This window comes from Anas platyrhynchos, chromosome 5, assembly GCF_047663525.1.
Source record: "Anas platyrhynchos isolate ZD024472 breed Pekin duck chromosome 5, IASCAAS_PekinDuck_T2T, whole genome shotgun sequence".
In the NCBI taxonomy this organism is placed as follows: Eukaryota; Metazoa; Chordata; class Aves; order Anseriformes; family Anatidae; genus Anas; species Anas platyrhynchos.
In genome coordinates, this window is record NC_092591.1 from 61,061,042 (window position 1) to 61,080,263 (window position 19,222).

The 19,222-nt window shown below is 35.9% G+C and overlaps 1 protein-coding gene across 22 annotated transcripts in view; it reads left to right on the plus strand.

The window, feature by feature from the left end:
* SOX6 (SRY-box transcription factor 6) overlaps window positions 1–19,222 on the plus strand; it is a 380,857-nt gene that overhangs the window by 188,575 nt on the left and 173,060 nt on the right. For all 22 annotated transcript variants that reach the window (XM_072039305.1, XM_072039316.1, XM_021273352.4 and 19 more), the window contains one exon: window positions 15,895–15,984. In XM_072039305.1, coding sequence (XP_071895406.1) covers window positions 15,895–15,984 — 90 coding nt within the window. The remainder of the gene's footprint in view (window positions 1–15,894; window positions 15,985–19,222) is intronic.

Here is a 19,222-nt window from a genome sequence, read left to right on the forward strand (position 1 = left end):
TAAAGAATAGATGGTGCTATCCAAAGGGGGAAAAAAAAAACCTAAAAAGAGAATAGGAACATTAAAAGAAGGATAATTTTTTTCCTAATTGAGTCTAGATGGTAAGAAGTGGGCACTTCCAGATAGAAGACAGAGATTTAACCTTGCAAATGGTTTCACCATTGGAGACCACTCTGTTGTAAGCACAGGACCCAGCTTTCCTCTTTTGGGTTCAAAGAACCCTGCTCCCTAAAACCCATGCTTAAAGGGTTTCAAACTATTTCATATTTACTTTCTGGCATTTAGCCTGTGGTCACCTGACAAGTGTGGCATTTTAGGGTAAGTGCTATTATTTTTCCAGGCTCAGGGTTTACTGTCGTCGTTCAATTTGGAAAATGTGGACTGGATGAATGGGCTCGTTCCTTTTGTAGGGGATTACAATAACACACGGAAGCTTGTGAGTGCTTCTGACAGATGTGTTGGCGGCCTGCCACTGCATGAAGGGTGGGGCCCTGACTGACAACTTGCAATTATATGATGATGAATGGTTCTGATGTGTGTTCAAGAGAAAACCACTTTCTAGAAAGTGAAAGTTATGCATACGGTTCCTATAAAGTAAGTCTTAAGAAAGGCCCTAACTTCTATTTTTTGTTGGGCTAACCGATTTGGATCCTCTTTTCTGTCAAGCTTTGTCTGGCTTTGATAAATAAGGGCCAAACCAAAGTTTATGTGGGGAAAATTAGCTCTGGCCCATTTTTGGCTTAAGAAATGCTTTATCTGCATTTTTAGTCAAACTGACATCATCACTATAGAGATACACATGCATTCACACAGAGAAATACTTAAATATATACACATGACTGTGCAGTAGCCAACAAGTTCATCAAAGAAAATCCATCGAGCAAAAAACCACTTTTCTGTCAGGGGTATAATTCACCCATCAGTAGGCCTGTGCAGCTCATGTTAGTGTTAATGGGAGTTTCAGCCACACACCAAAGACAGAATGTACCCACAGATGACTTGTAAATGATCTCTTTCTTTGCTAGATTTAATCCAGATTTTTGCAGCACGGTACTGTTGGAGTCACAGCCTCTGAGCAGCAAGACACAGAGAAGGTCCAGTGTGGGACACCTGGCATCTTGGCCCTGGCAGGTTGTTGCAGGATGCAGTTGATGTTGTCTAACATGGTGTTATTTTCTAATGCAGGGACTGTATCTAGTAGCTGATGTGAATTGTGCAGTTTTGGCGAGCCATTAGGGATAACTTTGCCTGTTAGCACTTGGTATTCTGAATTGAAACCAGAACACCTGCAAAACAAGAGAAATCAAGGTTTTTAGATTAAGATATGCTGTTTAAGCAGAGAACAGGAGGTTGTAAAAGTAGTGTTTAAAAAACTATGTCTAAAGGTTGCTCAGTATGAACAAAGATAAGAGCATATGTCTGACAATATAGATAACATCCTTTTGGATGCAGTTGTTTCTGTGCAGCTTTCTGTTTGGTCAGCTCTACTAACCCTTCCTGTGGAACACTGGTCATTGTCTTTGTCATAAAGACATGTAAGCTTCTTCAAAGGAATAAATGTATTTTTGCTCAAAAGCTGAATCTTAAGTGTAGGTGGAACGTGCTCATGGCATTCAGATTTGTAGTCTAAACTTTGCTGAACTTACCACTGTTAGAGAGGAGTTGTTAAGCAGCCTGATCTGACATGGTGATTCCTGCATGATTTTGCAGTGAACAACTCTTGAGCTTTTCCTATACGTTTGTTGGCAATATTTGTTCCTATTCTCTGATCAGCTATATAATAGAGTAAAAAGTTAAATTTTAGGGCTCTCATCTCTGTTATTATCTATCTTCTGAAATTATTTCACCAGTGCAAAAAAAAAGAGTGAAGTAAAATGCAATCAAAAGGAATGGCCAAACTTTATACCTATTCAGTAAATACCTGCAGAAAGTAATGGACTGTGGCGATTTAAAGTCTTTAACCTATGTTCTGTGACTAATCACCTGTAGTCTTAGGTGCTGAGTAGGCCCAACTAAAAGCTTTCAGAAGGGAGATGTTATTGTCTTTGGATCAAAGTTCACATTTACACCACTGTTTGTTAAGACAATAAACTCATTAAGGAGTTGCATTTTGCTGAGGTAAATACATGATTTCCTGTCAGCGGACCAGATAGCTGGATAGGGGAGAGTTCACTTAAAGAATTGTTCCTAAATCTGAAGTATTGGAAAATTCTCTGAACCTGAGAAATATGAGTCATCTTGCTGCAGAATAAAAATAAAATAAAATAAAAAAATCCAGGTGCCTTCTGTGTGCCTGGGCTATACAGGCAGCTCTGGGGCCTGGCTGCCTTGGTAAGAGCTGGGCCTCGTGCGCTGCCGCCCTGCCTCAGAGCAGGCAGGCTTACGCGGCCTGCAGGCTGAGCACTAGCAGTTGTTCCAGCCCAGACAGCAAATTTTGTGACAGGTATAGCTGTGGAAGGAAAAAGGAACAAACATAAAGTAATTCGGTAAACTTAGGCCGAGGAGTTCTGAAGGGTCTGTGGGTTTCGTTAGAAGTAATTACGATGCTTTCTGGTCACTGTTTCCAGGGGCCTGCATCAGGAAGTCTGTAGGTACTGTGCGTGTACCAGTAGTAAAAGCAGGCCTTGTCACAGAGAGCTCCCAGTCAAGTCCAGTGATGAGAGAGAACAGGTGAAAATATGATCAGTGGGGAAAAGTGGGCACCGCTGACAATAATGTTAGCGTATTTGATATAAGGAGCAGCAGTCGCAGTGAACCACCTGCCCAGCCATACATAAGGTGGTGTAAATTACACCTTGCCCATAAATAAGTGTTTAAAAAAAGCTTAAGGAACCAGAGACGTGTAACTTGCGATGTTTGAGACTCTGCCTTCCTATGCCTAAAGTGCTCATGATTATATAAATAGTGTGAGAGTGCCAGTGTAGGAGTGGGGTTTAGGCAGGTTTGCAGCAGCCTCCAGATTAGAAGACAGATTAGTTGACAAAAAAGGTTGCCTGGCTGTCTAAATCCAATGAATCCTGTGGGTAATGTTTTAAAAAAAATAAAAATCCCACTAAGGTAATCCTCATGTGGAGTAAAGACAACGAAAATGCAACCAAAGAGTAAAAGATTCTTCTCAACTTTAATGTATGTAAACACAAACTTGATGGACCAAACCATGAGCACATGGAGAACCTGGCCGCAGCTGAAACTTCCACTTTGGCTTGGTATGAAGAAACTTTTACTATGCATGTCCAACGCACTGTGGCCATGCTACTTCTGTATGAGGTCCATACATACAACCTGTTATACAGAAAACCTGACCATAAAAATTATGCAGAGACCTTACTAAGGATACTCCAACATCCAGAAAATACAACCTGATATAGAAGTAAGAAATGTATAGATCCTGCTGTGGATTTTGGTAAGTTCTGAATGAAGTACAAGTGCTGTAGATTGTGATCTATGGAATTCAGTAGGAGTCAAATCTTCACCTGCTACTTGTGCACTGAATTTGGTAATATGTTTAATGAATAAAGCATATTATAGTTTTCTGAAATACTACACCATTTAGCATAACAGCAAAGATATTTTCTATTGTATTCTGTTCTTGGAGCTTGTAAATCAGAACTTATAATTGAGCAATCGTTTGTGTAGGGGTTGTTCTGATAACATGAGATTTTCTACCGGCCCTAAGCATGAGAAAAATCCTTCTAAACAATTGAGTCTTTGTTAGATTGTTTTGTGTTTGTTTTAAGAGTGTATCATAAAACAGCATTAATCTTTACAATTTCAAAGTAACTGTTGTAGAACTTCAGACGTGCTTAAATTTTCTCAGGAGTTGGGCAACTAAAATTCAGCTCATTAATTTAAACTGTTAAAATGATTGAGTCTGGATCAAATCAACAAGAGCAAGGAGACTAAATGTTTAAGACAGAAATACTGTCATTTTTTTTTTGTTGCCTGCAATATAACTCTTGGAGAGGGTTCCAGAATAATTCTCAAGCTCCATCGCCTATTTCTTGCTTGTTAATGAGGAAAATTCTGGAAAAGGAAGGCCATTTATTTACAGAATAGGATATAAATGTACAGAATAGCTCAGAACAGGAAGCATGTACCTATTGTGGTTACCTTTCTCCATGGCTTTGAAGATTTAATTACAATGAAAATCTATTTAACCATTCAGGTAGCAGATTTTAGCTGAGAACTCCCTGAGTATTATTAAATTTGCTCTCAGGTGTTCCCAAATGACCCCCCATTTTCTCAGCTCAGAAACCCATTGTGCTACCTATTTGGGAAAGATATATATAGTGATGAGTTTGTGCATCACCTATAGAGGCAAAGATTATTTTCTGTGTAGAAATGTTCAGTGAGTTAACAGGTCACGTATGGCATCATGCTATGGCATCACTTGCTCAGAGCCAGCAGGGGAAGCTGTCTGGATCTGTCAACCTGCACTTGGGGGATGTCGTTACATGTTCTGCCAGGAGAGCAAAAAGGGTGGTGTCACTTTGGCCATTTTAGGACAGGGTCCTTTTAATTGCTGAAGCCTGGCATTGAGAAACTGAAGTCCAGTTCCTGTTCACTCTCTAATTCCATGTGATTGGTAGCAATCAAATCACCATTGTCTCCAAATCTGGCTACTAAATGTAATTGCTAAAAGTCCTATAAGCACAGGTTGAAAAAATGTTCTAATATTGCAGAATGTCTCAATAACTGGTGAAAATCTCCTTTAGTTACTTAACAGAACTTAAAATGTTTTTAAATTAAAACCATTTTTGTTTTTATGGAGGTAAGTGCAAGTTTTCATACAGGATTAAACAATATTTTTCCTCCAAAAGAATTCGGATTCATCCAGTTCACTAACGGGATGGTCCTCAGTGAATGTGAAACTATCCAGTTGTTTGTTATATCCTTACCGGTCCATCCGAAGCCTTAGTGTCTGTACATTACTTATTATTCAAGCTGTGCTCTGAAGACATGATTGTTACACAATAGTTTTTTTTTCCCCCAGCATGTTCTGTAAATGTACTGCAAACATAAATTATCTTCTCAAAGTCTTTGTGAAGAGGAAAGGAGTGTAGTGAGTATACCAGCTTCATAGGTATGCAGCTAAGACAGAGTGTGACTTCAAAAACATCGTTGATTTATTGGCTGTTTAGTGTGAGGTGCTCAGGTCCTAATTCTTTTCCAGAGGACGTAGTGTAGCAGTTTATATATAGCTATATGTATTATAGCCTCAATCTTTACACTGACTTTACATTGACACAGCTGCAGCTGTGAATGTTCAGCAATTCCTCAAATACAACCCCAAATTTTTTTAAATTGAGCTCCCAGAAAATGAAGTGCCATATCTGCGACCCATCATTTCTCCTTTTGCAGTTCCCTCCCTCATTCATTTAATTTCTTCAAACTTCTGCAATGAAACGTGGCCAGCGATCATGAGGACAACAGCCCCATTTGCTCTGCAGTTCCAGTTTATGCCTTCATCTGAGGTTGTCCCATGTGCTGAATGTAGCAAGAATCCTGTAAAACAAATTCCCTTGTTTGCATGTATTTTATTTCTTTTTTTTTTAATTTAAAGAATGTACCATAACATGTGCACAGGATGAATCAGGATTTCCTGGAGCACTTTATTTCTAGTATTCCTATATCTTTCCAGTGCTTGACTTAACAAAATTAATAATAGTCTTTTACGAGGAAAAAATTAGTGGCTAGTTGTGAGCTGTGTATGTATAGGGACATGAATACTTTAAGATATTATTCTTGAAGATTGTGTGCTATTTACTTAAATCTTTTCACAGATCTATAATAAACCAGCTATTATTCCTGAAATACATATCCCTGGTAAGCAGCTTGATGAGGTTTGTAAACCTTCTAAGGCTCTGCTTGCTGGGGTTAACTCAGGAAAGCCTTGTGCATGTTCTGTGTTTATATAAAATGTGATAGTTTAAGTCAAAAATTTATTAGTATAAAGGAGCAATAAGATTGATTTTGTCAGTGTATTTTAGTGTCCCAGGAAAGACCACATTATCTGTCATAGAGACCTTCAGGAATGGTAAATAGAGAGGAGATTCTAGCTATTGTTTTCATTCCTTTGCATCCTCGTTTGAAGTCATTTCAAATCAAGAGCATATTATTTTGCTTTCTTTGTATTATACTTTTACATACAAAAACGCTTAAGGGTTTCTCATGAAAAATTCTTTTTGTTATACAATTGTTTTAATTTCAGAATATTTTATGTAAGAGCTGAGTTCAGATTTTTATATGCAGTATTAAGAAGCCTTCAAATCATTAAACAGATGTTTATTACTGCATTATTAGGGTAATGAGTAGAACATGATTTGGGGGAACAAAATAGAGGTCTTTTGAATCATCCATGTTTTGTTCATAAATCATCTGGCGTCACAAATCTTCTGAGGAACATTAATCAGTTTAATAGAAACCTTCTTTTCTTGCTTTTCAGAAAGTCCACTCCACTTCCCCCTGACCAGAAACTAACCTGGTGTGAAGGATCAAATACCTTTATTTGCATACACCTTTCATTTAACATGTTTTTACTCCCCAAAACTTTTACTAACATTTTCATAGCCATTTCACAGAATTTCTGCTTTGTTAGAAGATACAACGCTTAATTGGCATTGCACTTGGTAGGAGAAAATGTAATGGAAAAAATGGCTTCTTGAGCTACCAAGCCACGCATGAGTTGAGATGGGATCCTGTGCTTGTTTCAGTTCGGTATGAGAAACTGGGATACCTGTGCAGTGTTTGAGGAAAGAGAATCTGAGCCCATGCCTGTCATAGAGATGAGTCCAGTGTCTGTACTATTGAACATTAACTGACATGCAGTCTGCAACTTCTTGAGGTTCTAGGGAAATTCTTTGGTAGAGGAAAGACGCTGTAAGTCCAGAGGCCACATGATATGTGGCTTGTTCCAGAGCAGTTAAACAAAGAAAGATTTGAAGATTAAATTCTCCATAGTTTCAGTAATAATGAGAAGAATGTCACTTCAACTCACAAGTGTTTGAGAAGAGTGGATACCAAAGATACAAGTGAATTGTTTAGGGTTTTAAAAGGACCATAACAAGGAGTGGAGGTATGAGATTAAGAGAAAGAATAGTTAGACTGACTATTGGAAGAACTTTCACATCTATTTAAGACTAGGTAGACTTTGATGGAGCTATGCTGATGAGTTCTAGCTAAGATACTAGCTCAATCTCTTTTTTCCACTCTGAGGAAAAAAGTCCACACAGGAGGATGTGAAGATGCGGAAGCCATGAAAATAATCAAAACTTCCTCCTTCTGCAAAATAACAAATATTGGAAATCCTATTGGTTTTGTTAGTTTTCTAATAAATGCATAGTAAGAGACAGCAAAGTAAGTGCATCTTTCTCCTCTGATATAGCAGTTTATGTAATCTCTTGCCCAGGGATTGCAAGCAAATTGCTCTCCCCTTTTCCTGCCTATCCCTGATTGCTGTGTGGAAAGCTTGAGCCTCTCTCTCACTAATATTATATGTTCACTTGGGAAATAAATAGAGGTGCACATACTTAGGGAATAGGTGATTATGTATAATATACAGTATACTGTCATTGTAATGCAAATAAGGCAACGATGTAGACTTCAATGAATGCAGCCAATCTAACAGTAAAGTATAGCTTCTAATGGAAGGGAAACTTTAAGTGGAGGAATGAAATGTACATGTAATTTTGACAGACTTAAAAGATATTTCTTTTCTACTAATACGCCAAAACACTGCATCCAAGCAATCACACTGACATTTCAGAAAGCTCCCTTTGACATACACAGTGTATCGTCTAGCGCAGTGTTCATGAAATTAACATTTTCCTGGAGTAATCATATACAATTAAGTGACCAAATAGTTCTGAGGCAATACAACTGGATTTCACAGGAACTAAATATATTTCTTCACACGGATCCTTCATGTTTTAGTTGAGCAGTCATTAGCATGTTTATAATGGTTCTAATTTAGCACAACATTTTCTGAATTTTATCCTTGAGTCATTTACAAATTGTTCATATTGAGTAAACAAAGGAAACAGATTGCATTTTATACTTAGTAATTTATCTGAAAGAAGAGGGGAGGGTTAATTGTCTGAAAGTTTTGCTCTGTTTGGGGAAGTGATTCTAGTCTTGCATTGCTTGGCACACAATGTCTTTTTCCCTCTGTTCTGGGAAAAAAAAAAAAAAAAAAGAAAGAAGAATGGAGGAGTAAGTAAAATGAAAAATTAGGAGCAGGACAGGATTGGCCACTCCCAAAGGGGAGTGTGGAGCAGAATTGGAGCTGGCACGAGATTATCTAAAACAGTTGGTGCATTCCTTAATGATCAAGTGCTTGAGAAGTCCAGCTCTGTTTCACAGAGCATCTGTGTTGATGTTTATATCTGTGCCCTGCTGTATGGGAAAAGCATGCTTTCTCTTGTTGCTTTTCTAAAAATAGTGTGGCATATAGCATTGTATGAGTTATTTTAAGAGAACAAAAACATTTGCAAGGTTAAAGGTTCTGCTTTTTAATAAATAAATAAAAATAAAGGTCAGAACTGTATCTTGGGTTGTTCTTTGCATGAAATTCAAACTTCTTTTTATCTGGAGTTTTGCACGGAGCAGAACGCTCCATGCAAATGCTCTTTGCACTGGAGAATTCCTGTTGAAACAAGCCATCTTAGGCAGGATTGGTACAAGCTTCAGACTCTGCAGCTTTTCCACTAGCCACATCATAGAAAGCAGGTCTGGAAATCACTCCCAGTTAAATTCCAGTGTTTCTGTTTAGAATGTCTGTTGTTTCATGCAAGATCTAGACCATTCAAGTAGTGCAAATGAATTCAGAGGAAAACCAGAACATTTTAATGCCTAATTATATTTAGTGAGCTTGGAGAGTTTTAATTAAAAGTTAAGAGAGCTCTCCAAGCTCTTACAGTTCTAATTTTATCATATTGTGGAAATCTTGTCACTGTGAAAAAATGTACAGCAGTTGGCAGATTTTCTTGGTTCCCTGTCCTAAACAAAACTGTAATGCTAGGTAGTCAGATCACAATTGCATTTCCATTATTGCTTTTATAAGAAAACATCTGCTGAGGACTGACCCTCTTTTGCCTCTAATCACATCGAGGAAGTCTTCTTTGCAGTACGTGCCCTTTTTGGTTTTGTTTTCTTAGGATGGGGAGTTACAGTACTGCCTACAGGTTGCATCGAGAATTAGGACCAGGTTGTGATTCATGATCAGAAAGGAGAAGGGAATAAGCAATGAGCCACAATTACCATGCTCCTTAATGGCAGGAACAGGGTATATTTAGGAGTTAAATTCTTTGTAATTTGCAATAGATGTAGCAAAAAGGCCCAGCAGTTCTAGCAGTTTTGTTGTTGTTGTTCTAAATGTCATGTTGCTTTTGTTTGTGTTGTGATTGTACATTTGAAAAAACAAAAACACATTCTCACCACAACAACAACAACAACAACAAAACAAAAACAACAAACAAAACCAAAACTCACCAAAATACTGATGCCCAAAGAAATCAGTTTACTAGCTAGCAGCATGTCTGAAATGCCTTGTATTTTAATTTTCTGTTAGACCACGACAATTAATTACTTTAGGAGAACAGTATGGAAATTGAGAAGGATGAGATGAGATTCCCCTGACCTGCCTCTCCACTGACAGCAAGATTGAAGCCAAGCTGCTTATGAACAAGAGACAGTGCCAGCACATTACAACTATGGATGTTGAGCCTTCAGGCTGATTTTTGATTAGTTTTGTATTGTTGCTGTCTCTTTTTCTTTTATTTAAAGTTTTTTTGAAACAGAAAAGGGTAATTTGTGTTTGAAAGAAGAAAAAAGTAACTATGGCAACAAAGAATCTATTTTAGTGACATTACACAAACTTTACATCCTTGGATGAAAAAAGAATAGATAGTAGCATCCTGCAGTTAAGTTTCTGATAGTCATGGTTAAATTATATTTTTATTTCTCAAATCAAGAATGTAAATGTAAAGTCCTTAATTTCATTTTGAATTGCTAGAAGATAATAAAATCTTCTTCTTTCAAAGGGAGTTAAATTAACCTTTTGATTTTCCCTTTAATATCAAAATGTTACAGTTTGCATATAATTTTAAAATACATAATATGAAGAGTGAAAATTAGGAAACGTTTTTACGATATAGATCTATGCTATGTGCTTTCGATCTGTGCTCAAACATATCTGACAGGCAGTGCCTTCACAAAAGGCACATGCAATCAAGCTGTTATGCACTCAGAGATGGATCAGTTAGTCAAAGGTCCCAACTAATCTACAGAGGTATATAAAAACTCATCATCAGATTTGAAAAAATGTTCTTCATTTTCTGAATAGCTCACTTTTTTTTTTTTTGTTTTCTTTCTTTTATGAATGAGTCTAATAATAACACAAAAGGACCTGGTGTTTTAGTTTGCTTGTAAGTGACAAACACCAGCTAGGGTAAATCTAAATTTTGCTTGACTTTTATTCAGGAATATTTGTAAAGTACTGATTTTATTTAGATTTTTCTACTTTGAGCTAGATTTAGTTGTCTCCGAGGAACAGTGAAACAAACCCTTCTTTTACAATGGTTTATTTTTTTTTGTGGTCATTATTTTAGATGTCAGGTCTTTAACTTCATGCACTTAAATGCACAATTTTGTTTGAGGCTTGGGGAGAGATGGGCAAAGGTAGAAGGGGGAGTGGGACAACAAAATGCTAGCCTCTGTAATGTTTATTTGAAGCTTATCTGGTTTGGGGAAAAAATAAAATCTCTTCTGTTATCCATTGAGGTAGGCCTTGTAAGCACAGAGATGCCTATCCCTAGGTGTTCATAATCTCATTTAACATTCTTTCAAAGAAAAAAAACATCATTTTTTCTCTAACAAATCTTCATAGATGCTGACAGGGTAATTCCACTTGTGCTGTTTTTCTCACGATTTAGACTTGAATGAGGCATTTGAATTCATTTGACAAAGGCTGGTCCAAAGGACACATTTTCTCCTGTGGAGCTAAAGGCAAATAAATATAATGAGAGAATAGCAATGTAATTGTTAGAGAACATAGAACGTAAGAGAAGGAGGAACTTGCATATTGTTATCTAGTCCCAAAGCTTGCGAAAATAGATTCTTATGTTTAGCAATTAGTACTAAATTGTAATAGATCGTAACTGTAGACTGTAAGCTCTGAAGTAGAGGCAAAGATGCCACTAAATCTCAGTATTGTTCTTCTAAAATGCAGACGTGAATCTTCTCCTCCTACTGAGGATCTGATCATGTTTCAGAACTATTTCTCTTGTAGGATGTCTGATTTCTCTTCTAATTCCCCTACCTGTCTTTTCCAGTGCTTCTTTCCTTGATATGTAACAGTTCAGGTGCATGTAGAAAAATGTCACCTATACCTTTGATTGAATTATATTTCTGTATTGTTTATGAACTTGCTATGCATTTGCAATCATTATTAATAAATCAATGTGCTTTTGTCTTCTGTCACAAAGTAATGTATATATTCAAAAGGAATTGTATGCAAAACAAGTCATGTTTTAGAACTCGTATCATTGATAATTATCAGTTTGCAGTATTGTTACATGTTTTGAGAGAAGCTTATTATAAAAGAAATAACAAGGCAGTGCACAGTAGCAAGAATAAGACAGTTCAGTTGATCACTGGTATAGGTGTTATAAATATGCCAGTCTGTACTATAGTGTTTTATTAAGTCTCAGAAAGTCAAAGCTGATTTGAAATAATAATGTCTGACAGTGCTTTGAAGTTTTGCTGCTGCACTCTCACATTTAGGCTTTCTTTTATGTATGACTTTACCATAAAAAACAAAAACACACACACGGCATGAGTGCTTTTTTTTCTTATCTGTATTTCAAAGAAAGTAATAAGAGGCTACTTCAGTGAATTAAAAAGAAAAAAAAAAAAAGGAACAACTCCCCCAAATCAGTGAGGATAGGTGCGGGCTATTGTAAGGTCATACAGTGTTCATGTAACCCATAGCTGGGTTTGCTAACTTGTTGAAATTAAAATTAAAAAAAAAAAAAGTGTGGAGGGAATAAGGAAGAGACAAGAGGCAAAAGCTATCCTTGATAGGAACAAGATGACTTTCATTTAGTCGGAAGAACTTGAGGGCTTGGCTGTGATAGCTAACACACTCGTTCTTCATCACCGGTCGTGCAACAAAGAGCTGGATTCCATCCATTCCATGACTGATTGATTACCCAATGGACAAATGTTAATTCTTTTCATCGATGCTTTGTCATTGTGGAGAGATCCTTTTCATCTAACACCTAGGCTTTTTTCCTTTCTGCTTATTTATCTTTTAACATCCTTTTCTCGTTCACCTTTGCAAAATTCTCTTGTGTAGCAAGATCTTCACAGTACCTAAAACTTCTTTACAATTAAAATTGCTGACACATTATGTAATAAGCCATTATATTAAATAATACCCAAGGTTTCATTTAGTCATCTCAGTCTAATTATACTTAACCTGCGTGCTGTCCTTGAAAGAGTTTTTCTCGTAGTTCACGACAGAAGAATATAAAGATGAGACTCTATGTGTTGCTAATACAATAAATTGCTCCAGTGCAACTGCACGAGTTTGATCCTACATTTGTCAGTACAAAATATGCTACTTTGCAGCATAAACCCAACTGTGGTTTATAAAGTCAGTGAGAAGAGCTAAAAATGTATAAATGCTAATTTCTTTCTTTGCTTCTTTTATAATTATCTTTAACAAGAATACCCCTGAATTTCACAAATGCTGGGATCCACAAGGTTTCATAATGGTTCTGAAGCAGAGCCTCCGTGCAGGGAGAGTGATGCAGTGCAGATGTGAATTTGGGCTTCATCAATGTTCAGTGCTGGATTCTGAGTCGATGTTTTGTTTCTATAATGAATCAAATCAGAAAATGAATCAATATGGATGAAGACATTTCACTGATGTCAGAAGACATCTTTGTAGATTTTATATGTATGTAAAAATTAATTTTCAGTACAGAGAGAAGAAAAAATTCCCTTTCTTACTCACAAACCTTTTCAAAATGTGTGTTTGTGAACACAGCATATAGAACTTGAAGGGAAACATGCCTTTCAAGTGTAAGCCTTTATATTTAGTTTTGTGCCTAATGCGAGGGACCTCCAGAGAGCTTTAACATACACCACGATTTTAAATGTTAAAAATTTTGCGGATTAACCCCGCTAATTGAAAATTTACTGGAATTTCAAAAGAAATGTTTTTACAGTGTTATTAAAAGGGTCATTGTGTATTCTTGTTCCCAATAACAAAATACAGAAGTTCTGAATTGTGTGGTCAGATGTGTAACGTAGAGTTTGAGTAGCACAGGGGTGTTTAAAGAAATTCTTAAGGATTTTTTCAGTCATTTATAGAGATAAAAATTGTAACTGGCTATGTGATAATATCAAAAAAAGGCACACAGATTGGCCTTTTTTCTGTTTGAGTTCTTTCTCTGTCTGTCTTTAGAAATATACTGTTTGCTCTTATGCAATGTAATAACACGCATCTTTTTAAGAAAAATAAGAGAAGAAATAAAGCAAGTGCTTTCATGGAAAGTATTTTACCAACTCTTAATATATTCTGCAATTGTTTCCTTTTAAAATTTGAGTTTTTTTCTTTCTCTGTATGAACTGAGCTAAATACCTTAGTTAAAAAGCAGTAGGATATAAAACCTATAGCAAACATCAGAATAAAACTCTAAATATGTTTGTCTTTTTTTTTTTTTCCCCCCAGGGATGAGGGGTCTGAAATTTTGGCAGGGGAGAAACACAGAAACATCTTTTTAAACTAATGATGATATCACAAAAAAAGGACAAATTATAATGTTCTATTGATAATTGACGGTTATTTCTTGATTCTTCTATTATCAGGCCAGAACTCATAAAAGTAATAAGTGCCTGTTATTGTTAAAAGTAAATTGTTATTATATAACAAGTATTTTAACACTGCCTATTGCAACTTAGAGCTCCTTAATTTTGTCTCTTTCACAGAAAGATATAATTAGTAAATAAATTAGCTTTTCTACTGAAATGTTACTTCAAAAACATTTACGAGCTGTGTTGTCTTTCCACGGAGGCTTGCACGGTGAAAATGTGTTGCAATTAAAACCTGATCTTTGATCTTCTGGTAGCTACAGTTTGGTATGCTTTCAACTGGTTTTCCTTTTTTGTTTGTTTGTTCATTTGTTTTTTCAAGGGAAGATGCTAATGTGATTTTTTTTTCAGCTGAAATTATTTGAATTCTAAAATGTGACTGGCTTTTTCTTCCTTGAACTTTTCTCTGAATCTTTAACTCCTCCTTTTATGACTTCTTCGAATGCTTCTCTCTCTGAGTCTTTTTAGACTCCTCTGAGGTGGTAGGCACTGTTATGTGCTGTATTGATGCTCTCTGTTGCCATTCTTCATCTGGGCTTTCTCCTTTTATTGTTACTTTTGTGAATGCTTCTAATGAGACTGCTGACATGAGAATTTGAGCCAAAATTTGGCCTTAATCTACCAATAATTCGACAGATGTGTTAGGCTGAATTCTGCCTTCATGTACACCCAGGTGTTGATTCTTAAATGACTGGAGTGGTAAAAGTGCAAATGTCATCAAAATTTGGAAAGTTATTAGTTGGTAAATCATTTTGTAAATTGATCTTCTTTTCATGCAAACGGCAGGGTTTCTAACAAGCTAAAGTGTGTGGCAATGCCCAACATATACAGGTGAGAGCCAAGGTGCTCAGCACCCCAGGGTAATATGTGGTCTTACAATGTAGGCTATTTGAAAAATTCCTTGTAGGAATAGAGTTGCACTTGTCACATTTTTGATGTTTTGCTAAACTGGGTTTAAATGATTCCAATGATTATTTTTTTTTTCCAAGGCTTTGTTGACGAGTCTACCAATGAAAATAAATGCATGATGTTTAATAGATATTGTATGATTACTAACTGGGAAGAGAAAATAAGTATTCAGTTGTGTGTAAAGTTTTCTTGCTGACTGTTAATAAATCTGAATTAAGGTTGCTAAAGTCATAATCATGGCATCAGCCGTAAAAATTCCCATCTTAAACATCAGCTTTTGAAATTTATCTGGAAGGTTACATGTAGACTGTGTATAGGTATTTAGACTACAGAGTCAATTAGTTTAATTTGGGAACTAAAAAAAGCCTTTAGATTTATTGAAGAATCTGCTATGCTCAATATTCGATTTTCTAGTGGAATCGGGGTCTGATTGTATGAAACTTACTACAGCTAATTTTCTTCTTTCTCCTAAGTATAATGACTTCAGTGACAGTTTTGCCTAGAGAAGGCCTCCCATACTGGGACAAAGATTGAAAATGTATTCTGAACTTCAGATTATGAAAGCAGATCTTCTAATCATTGCATGTTGTTTATAGTATACCAAGAAAATTTCTGATACTGTGAGCATCCAATATGTAGAATGCTTTTATGAATTCCATGGAGACATTATATGAATAACTTTTGCATTGACATGGGTATAAAAATGGGTTTCAGATGTCACTGTGTGCCAAATTTCCAGAAAAAGCTTCTAAATCTTCATGTATAATTTCGAGTGTACAATCATCCTCAAATGAAAAAGACAGAATTTGTATATACATTGGCAATCTATGCATGTAAATTGGCAGTTAGCATGCATAAATCCTGAACAAAGTTTTTCTTTCAATTAGACCCTTGTTAAATCCATAGTAACTCCATTAACCTCAGTGGAATTACTTTAGATTTAAAATGCTGTTAAATGAGAACTCTGTTTGGCTACAAGTTCATTTCTCTTTGAAACTATGGTCCAACTAGAACAAGGAGAAGTTTTAAAATGAAGGTGGCACCTCTTTCCCTGATGTGTAAGAATATAGTTGATGTTCCTTTTTTTTTTTTTTTTTTTTTGAATAGATTCATCCTGCATGGAAAAGCTACTTTCTAAAGACTGGAAGGAGAAGATGGAAAAATTAAACACAAGTGATCTCCTTGGAGAAATTAAAGGTATCGCACTAGATCAAATGTTAAATGTTTGCACATTTTTTTAAGAAGGGGAATGACTATTTTTTTAAGTTCAGAAAAATAATAGAAATAACAGTCATAACTAGAGGTTGATTTCATGTTTTTTAATGTTTATCTTTGAGATGGCAGATATGTTTGCCAAATAAATAGGTTATATCACTGTCAGTTATAGACAGTATCATGAATGACAGTATCATGTATATCATGAAACGCCAGGTTAGTAACATTAGTTCGTTAACATTAGTTCGTTGACATTAGCTATATATCTCTGTGACCAGAGGAAGAGGAAGAAACGTCTTGAAAACATGGAGTTACTCGTACTTGCTACTGCTTCTTCTCAATTGCATAAATATACATAGAAATTGCTTTCAGGTTATAAAAGGGGCCTCATTGTGTAATTACTCTTCTGAATTTTGTACTCACAATTGGGAAAAAATGCCATGTATTTTTCATATTCATGTTATTTCTGTGGAGAAAGAAGCCCCGTGAGGGAATTCTGGACTCACTGAAATCAGTGGGAATTTTATTGCTTATATAGACAGGACATTCCAGTATTTCCAAGATTTGTTGGACCAGCAGTCTGGTACAAGTGGAACTCTCTTGGCAATTAAAGACTGTAGAAATCTTTAAAGTGATTTTTTTTTTTTTTTTTTTTTTTTTTTTTACTCAACCATCAACCTTTCCATGGATTTTCTTATTGAAAAGAAATTCATTGTTATTGACTAAGCAACAAATTAAAGGGGAGAGGGTTTTTTGTGCTGTGAGAAGGGCTCATAAGACATTTTTGAAAAGCATGCAAGGTACCTAAGTTTAATTTCTCTTCAATGGTATAATTTCATTAAATTGAAACTACAAATAAGTGGAAACAAAGAATTATGTGCTTTGTATTAATAAAGCTTTACTAATGGGGGAAAAAAAAAGATACTATTTTTATTTTTTTAAATGAAAATGGAAGCTTAGGGTTTTACATTTCCTCTAGGCTGACAGATAGATAGTTCATTTTTTTTATTATGCAAACAGATGAAAGACTAGCCCTTTTTATTAAGTAAGTTATAATTGGTTCCTGCAATTGATTCAAAACCAAAATCTGTTGGGTTTGCCTGTTGGACGTCACTTGTAGAAGACCATGTGAATATATTAGACAGGTAAGAAATCCTATAGTAAAGTCAGTGGCAGAAATATGGTATGCAGCTTTACAGAAACATGTTAAAATCGATGGTAATAAACAAAAGGCAACAAAATTTTGTCTGAAATGACATTCTATTTAAAGCTGTATTGTCTCTTAATAGTGTGGAAAGCACTGAATGCTAGTTGGTCCATTAATTGCACAATATAGCTACTTAGTCTCTAAATAGAAACTACTTGAATGCTATTAGAGAATCAAAATTAAAAGAGGTGGGATCTCTAACAATGCAGAATAATATTCTTTATTCTTTTAGATGGCACAAGAAGCTTTTTCATGAGCATTCAGTTATTAAAAAAAAAAAGTTCTTTTTTTTGTTTGTTTGTTTTTTCCCCCTAGGATTTATGTTATTCCTCTATTTTCCTAGTACATATATTCACTGCAGAGCGAACTTGCTCCTAACCATTTTCTTACCTGTGTAAAAACCTTTCTTACTCACGCTTGGAAGGACTTTCAACTCATTCAACTACCTTGTCTGGGGCTGTATTGAAAATACTTGTCTGATTCAGCTCACCAGAATTGCATGTTGACAATCATTCGGTTAGTTTCCACAACTAACTTCCTGTCTCTAATCCCTAGAAACCTTTCCTTAGGTGGTTTTAACATCTGCAGTATTCCTCTCCATTACTAGATAACTTCCAGCAAGATTCAGTACTGAATCTTTGCTGATGTACCCGCAGTTTTCATGAATAGCCAAAAATACAAACAAGCAGATACAAATGTGGAAGATGAATAATGATTGCTGTTTTGTTGTGCTTTACACTTAACAGCATTCAAACTTCTGTGCAAAGACATTAGTGTCATTTTACAAAAGAAGCAAAGAAGATACAGAGCCTGATAGCAAGGCTATGGTGGGTCTGAAGGCAGACTCCTCTTCTCTTGGCTCACAAGCCAGCAGCCTAGCCAACGTCTCGAGGTAGTAGCTCCTAGCTGCTAACATCACTGTCAACCAAATAACCTCATATTAACTTGTGGTAGTATTTGTATACCTTAAATGGTCTCAGTAAGAAAAAATATCCTACCAGCTAGACAGTGACAGCATGAAAACCAGATTGCAAGAAGGAAATAAAGTAAAGCAGAGGCACCAGGGAGGTCTTTTAATCTACCAAAGAAATATACGTGTATTTTAAAATAAATATTTTCAGTGTTCAGGGTGGTAGCCTTCCAAAGTCACTAAGTTAATTTTCGTAGTAGTGAATGAATTTCCAGTTAGATAACTGGCATGCAGAGGTCTGAAAGAACTAATTCTGAAAGTGTATCTTGTTTGGGATGTCAAATACTTGCTCCTTAGTTTCCATTAGATTCTAAATCAATTTATTTAACTGGCTGATGTTTTTGGCTTTTGTGCGGAATTTCTGTTCGTATTACTGAGAGCCTAACTTAAAGACTTGAAGCAACACAGTTCAAATAAATAAATGAGGTCATTAGGGAAAAAGTCTTGATTATAAGAAAGTGAGGTGTGGTCCTGTGAGGAACTGGTCTTTACACTGACTGTTACTGGGAGTTGTTTATTTTAGCGAGAAGGCGTTGTTCTCATGAAGGATAACCTGAGCACATACTCTTCCTCTGTGTCTGCACAACTGCAGCCCTCCCCCTCCAGTGAAAGACTAGCATCTTGGTTGTGGGAAGGCAGTTCACTAAGAATCAGTGCCAGGAAAAAAAAAAAAAAAAAAAAAAGGATGAAAGCAGGAAAAAAAAAAAAGTACCACTGACACAAACTGTTTCTATTCATGTTTGGGAAGCACATAGATGAGAAGAAAAGATAATTGGCTGAGAGAGAAAAATAAAAATGGTGTTTTCTTGCTTTACCTTCTATATTTAGAACACAATAGTGTTAATCAAGATATAATTATAAGCTATATCTATTAATACAAACAATAGAAGCCAATACAAAAGTAACAAAGAGTGAATCATTTATTTTTTTCTAAGTGGGATTGTTCCTGTTCACAATTACTCTTGCATAGTGTGCTTCACTTGTAAAACTGCTTTTTCTGAGTGTCTTTATCAGGATTTCAGTTATTGATAATGGTCCAGATT